The following is a 5,000-nucleotide window of genomic DNA, read 5'->3' as shown; positions in this document are numbered from 1 at the left end:
AAAGAGACACACACACAGAATACAGTATATTCACAGTATGTGTGAATATCTATAGAGGTACTGCAGAGTGTGCCACCACAGAAACGTGTGAATAGAGGTCCCGCGTAGAGGACACACACATACAGTTGTACACTTTGTACACTATAGACCTATGGGAAGAACATCAGAGAATACACAGGCACACACAAATACATACACAAACACAGCAACATATGTGTGGATTTATGTACGAGTTGCTATGAAATGCTCCTAGACACATTGAATCAAGTTTGAATTATAGCGATTAAAAAAAGAAAATGTGTTCTTAATGTCTGCGTGGCGCTCACATCCGGTATTCAGAGTTTTAGTTGTGTAATCCTATCAAAATAATTTAATCCAATCCTGATGAGATTATATGGTGAATTTCATGACGCATTCAATCTTCAAATGAGTTCTTGAAAATAATGAGGTCAGAGGTGCACACAGTTTGCAGTGTACAAACGTGTTCGCTCTCTCTCTCTCTCTCACAAACTAACTATAGCTCTCTCCCACACACACTCCCCCTCTCCCCCTCTCTCCCCCACACACACACACCCACACACACCCACACACACACACACACACACACACACACACACACACACACACACACACACACACACACACACACACACACACACACACACACACACACACACACACACACACACACACACCTCTGGGAAGCTGCAGATGGGCGAGAGGTCCTGGCAGAGGTCGGGGTGGGAGTCGAAGGTGACGTTGAGGATGAGGGCGTGGCAGGCGTTGACGCTGGACAGGCTCATGTTGAGCTCCGAGCTGATGCAGGCCCGCAGGTCCCGGCTGCTGCAAGTGAACTGTAGGAATAAACCAAGGTCCCCACGTTGTTACGGTTAATTTCAGGTTAATTTTTTAGCTCAATTATTTAAAGTTGACATATTATACAACCAGGTGTGAGTGTGATTAGCCGTTACAAGCTGTTTTGTGTTTTTTTTTAACGCTGTCTCTTCTTACACCACGTAGACGTGTGCTGGATAGATCAGTCTACCAGCCTACCCAGGGGACTACAGCAAACGCTGCTCATCTATCAGTCATACATCTTGGTCAGGGGTCTCAAACTCGCGGCCCGGGGGCCAATTGAGGCCCGCAGGATTATATTTTGTGGCCCCCTACTTGACATCAAAGTTCAGTGTTGTTGAGAAACGCACATTTTTGCTGAGTCACTTGCCACACTATTTTATCACTTGTGATAGGGTGACCAGATGTCCCGGTTTTCCGACAAAAGCCAAAGGACGCTAAAATGGTTTTCCACCAACCACTATGAAATGTCCCCGGTTGTCAGCAATTACATAGCCAACGTGATCTAATTATAGCCCGATCATTAACTTAGATTGGGTGAGTTGTGCTACTTTTTTTTGTGGAATACTGGATCTGGCCCAGCCTGACCCAGACTCTACCTCCAGCAGCCCCCAGGTAAGTTTAGTTTGAGACCCCTTATCTAGGTGGACAAGCCCACTTGTGATGTCAGAAGCGGCCGATTTTACAAAACGGCTTGTAACGGCTAATCACACTCACACCTGGTGGTATAATATGTCACCTTTAATAAAAGATCAAATGATTCCAAGCAATGTCTTGTTTTCTATCTTTTAAGGACTGAACTCACGATGTTGACGAAGGCGGACAGAAAGACGATGACGATGGTAAAGACGCCCACCAGCGTGCTGTTGAGCCGGGACTGGACGATCCTCTTAGACAGGTTCTGCAGAGCCCCTGGGAACATCTGAGGACCGCACACATGCACGTTATGGGAGTGTGTGTGCCTGTGTGTGTGCCTGTTTGTGCGTGTGCGTGTGTGTGTGTGTGTGTGCGCTGCGCTTGGTCGTGCGCTAGCCAGAGGGAGTAGACCGGAAAGAGTTCATAAACAGTACTGATATACTTTCTGTTCATACAAGCCAACAGATTCATAATAAACTCCAACATGAATCACTATCTAAACTAAATAATGACACATTTCCATTCAGAGTTAGGGTATTATTGTAATCGTTGGGTATGAGAACGATGCTCGGTCATGTTTGGATGATTTATTATTTTGAATAAAGGTTTAAAAGTTGGCTAATTTGTCGGTTGCGTAGTGAACAGTCACCTGTGGCTCTGTGACATTAACTAAAGCTGACTGTTATCGTTTGTTATTTCCCTTTGCTCTTCTCATCTTCCAATAGGGTTACGAAAAGTGTCCTGGGGTTTGGGGGGGTGAACGTAACTAAACTAGAGGTGTAATATATTGAGCAAAACGTTCCTTTAACATCTTTCCTTGCAAGGTCACATCTTCCATCTTCGCCTGTCCCATCCCTCTTAAGATGAAACAACTACCTGCAATCTCCTTTCCATACAGGTTCAAAGGCTGCGAGCTCCTACATCCTTTACTTAGACTAATTAATATACTAAACAAGAATAGGGTCTGACAGACTGTTTAACAACAGTTCAGAATGGGTTAGCCTTGATTTCTGACACTTTGGTCATGCAAGAGAGCCTGGAGGAAGATTACACTATGGGACGGCCAATCGGGAGGCGCTACAACTGTGATTGGTCGGAATGGTCCTGACGAGAGTCAAATGGCAGAACGAGCAGTTCGATGGACCAATGGCAACCGCAAATGGTAGGAGAGCCAAAGCAGTAAAAGCTATTTGAATACGGGCAGAGTAACAATGGGTCAAACCTTACTTGTCATAGCCATCGTCAAACAATGGGTCTTACTTGTCAAAACCTTTTCATTCCTTGGAAACTGTTTTTTGTGCTCCACAATCTCACAATACTCCACACCGCCTCGTTACATTTTTGATCATTTGGATTTAATTTGTCAGAGCTGAACCGGCTGCCACTCACCCCGAAGCAGGAGTAGACAGCTGACACGAACATGACACCCATCAGGATTATCAGACAGGTGATGAAGAAACCCAGCATCACACTGGAGCTGTGAGAGAGAGAAAGAGCGAGAGAGTGTGAGAGAGAGAGACAGATATTCTGAGCTGGAGGTTAAGCCTGAGTGAATGCTACTGCTACTGTGCCTTCATCTTGCAGTATGTATACTAATGACGCTGACAGAAACTTGTGTGCGTGTAACTGTGCGTGATTGTGCGCACAAGCCAGATGAAAGACACAAGAGGAGACGGAGTGGAGTAAACAGCAGTCTCTCTGCTACATAGAGCGAGCGATGTGCATTACAAGTTTGTCCTAGAAAAATCTCCATGATGCTCTAGTACAACAGGTGGTAGTTAGTGTGTGAGCGCATGTGTGTGTGTGTGTTTGCGTGCGTGCGTGTTGTGTTTGTCGTTCTGACATTGATGGACGAAGATAGGGCCATTGTTGAATTTAAATTGATTCTCGAAAATGCAATTTTGCGAGTGTAATGAGTAGGGTCAAACAAATGTTAATCATAAGGGTTTTTCGGAGAAACCATTACAAAATGATTATTCCCCTATCAAAGCAAATGAAAACTACCGGATGTGAACATTAATTGTAACAATCGTTTGTGTGTGAGTGTGTGTCTGTGTCTGTGTGTGTGGACTCACTGCGGTACGATGACGATCTGGATGAGGCAGATGAAGAGGAAGACGAGGGAGGCACAGGCAACGTAGGCACCGAACCTGGAGTCCACCTGCTTAGAGTACTGAGAGAGAGACATAGAGGGAGACAAAGAGAGAAAATGAGGGAGAGACAGAGAAATAGACAGAAACAACAATTGAGATAAACATATTGAGAGACAGAGAGAGAGACAGAGGGACCGAGAGACAGAAAGAGAGAGAGAGAGAGAGAGAGAGAGAGAGAGAGAGAGAGAGAGAGAGAGAGAGAGAGAGAGAGAGAGAGAGAGAGAGAGAGAGAGAGACAGACAGAAAGAGAGAGAGAGCGGTTGAGAAATACATATAAAGAGACAGAGAAAGAGAGAAACATAGAGAGACGGAGAGAGGGTGAGGCCTAAAGGGACATCATTAAGAAGAAGGGGATGCAGCACTCACCTTCTTCTCCAGGTCGGGCTCGCGGAAGGTGAGCAGGAACTTCTTGACGTGCTCCGAGCGCAGGCGGTCGATGCTGCGGGCGTCGATGGCGCGGCCCAGGAACTCGTCCACCTCGTCCTCCGGGTTCAGGTTCTCCTGCGTGTTCCTGAAATTGAAATGTCTAAATAACAGAAGACCCAGGGGACCAGGCCGAGGGTTTAGCTCCGAGGAACCGGGGGTCGCTCGCACGCGCTCACTAAAAGCCTGCTCAAGAGACGCCCGCTTCAAAACGCGTCCGCCAGCCCGTCCGCTACCCGCGACAAAGCGGCCTCGTAGCGGTCGTGGGTTTGAGTCCGAGCTGCGCGCCTCACGCTCGTTCTCTCTCCCTTTCCATCGACCGTCCTGTCTCACCGCCTGTCTTCGCTGTCCTCTCTCTCTCTCTCTCTCTCTCTTTTATTAAGACACAACAACCCATTGAAATATACATGTCTTTCCAAGGTTTTGGTTTGGAACCGTCTTCCATCCAGCGGTAGTACAGTAGGTTCCGTTCACAACAAAAAGGTCGGAAAAATCGAAGAAGATAAATATTTAACTGCTGTGCGAATATCAACCAATTTAGACCTGGGACTAAATCGATATGCTGCCTGATACACCACCCAAAACCCCCAATCCCCTCCCCAACCAACCAATCCATCCAAAAGCCCTTTACATTCAAACCAGAGATTCCTCACCTGGCTCACACACACACACACACACACGTTGTCCGGGACTGGGATTCAACCAGGCCTTGAAACGGCTACATCGAAATATTAAAACCATAACAAATGTTTGCGTTGACCTGGAGTGTGCTCCGGCCGGGCGCAGTGAAGCTTGCACAGATAGAGCTGAGCTATGGGATACAGGAGTGTGTTTATGCTGCCTGCAAGGGTGTGTGAGATTGAGCCTGCATTGGCATGAGACTGGAATCGATTTCGTCTCATGTTCATTGAAGCCCAATCTAAAGAATTGATT

General features: G+C 46.6%; 1 protein-coding gene across 3 annotated transcripts in view; it reads right to left on the bottom strand.

The window, feature by feature from the left end:
- The window catches only part of adcy5 (adenylate cyclase 5), a 60,020-nt gene that overhangs the window by 7,151 nt on the left and 47,869 nt on the right, over positions 1-5,000 (bottom strand). For 2 of the 3 annotated variants that reach the window (XM_056579764.1, XM_056579766.1), the window contains exons 10-14: positions 4,011-4,170; positions 3,567-3,664; positions 2,881-2,968; positions 1,661-1,777; positions 696-854 (exon numbers count right to left, since the gene is read on the bottom strand). In XM_056579764.1, coding sequence (XP_056435739.1) covers positions 696-854; positions 1,661-1,777; positions 2,881-2,968; positions 3,567-3,664; positions 4,011-4,170 — 622 coding nt within the window. The remainder of the gene's footprint in view (positions 1-695; positions 855-1,660; positions 1,778-2,880; positions 2,969-3,566; positions 3,665-4,010; positions 4,171-5,000) is intronic. The other variant, XM_056579765.1, reaches the window with a different exon arrangement.

This window comes from Gadus chalcogrammus, chromosome 20 (assembly GCF_026213295.1).
Source record: "Gadus chalcogrammus isolate NIFS_2021 chromosome 20, NIFS_Gcha_1.0, whole genome shotgun sequence".
Taxonomy (NCBI): Eukaryota; Metazoa; Chordata; class Actinopteri; order Gadiformes; family Gadidae; genus Gadus; species Gadus chalcogrammus.
Note: the sequence above shows the minus strand (reverse complement) of the source record. Positions and strands in the feature narration are given on the sequence as shown.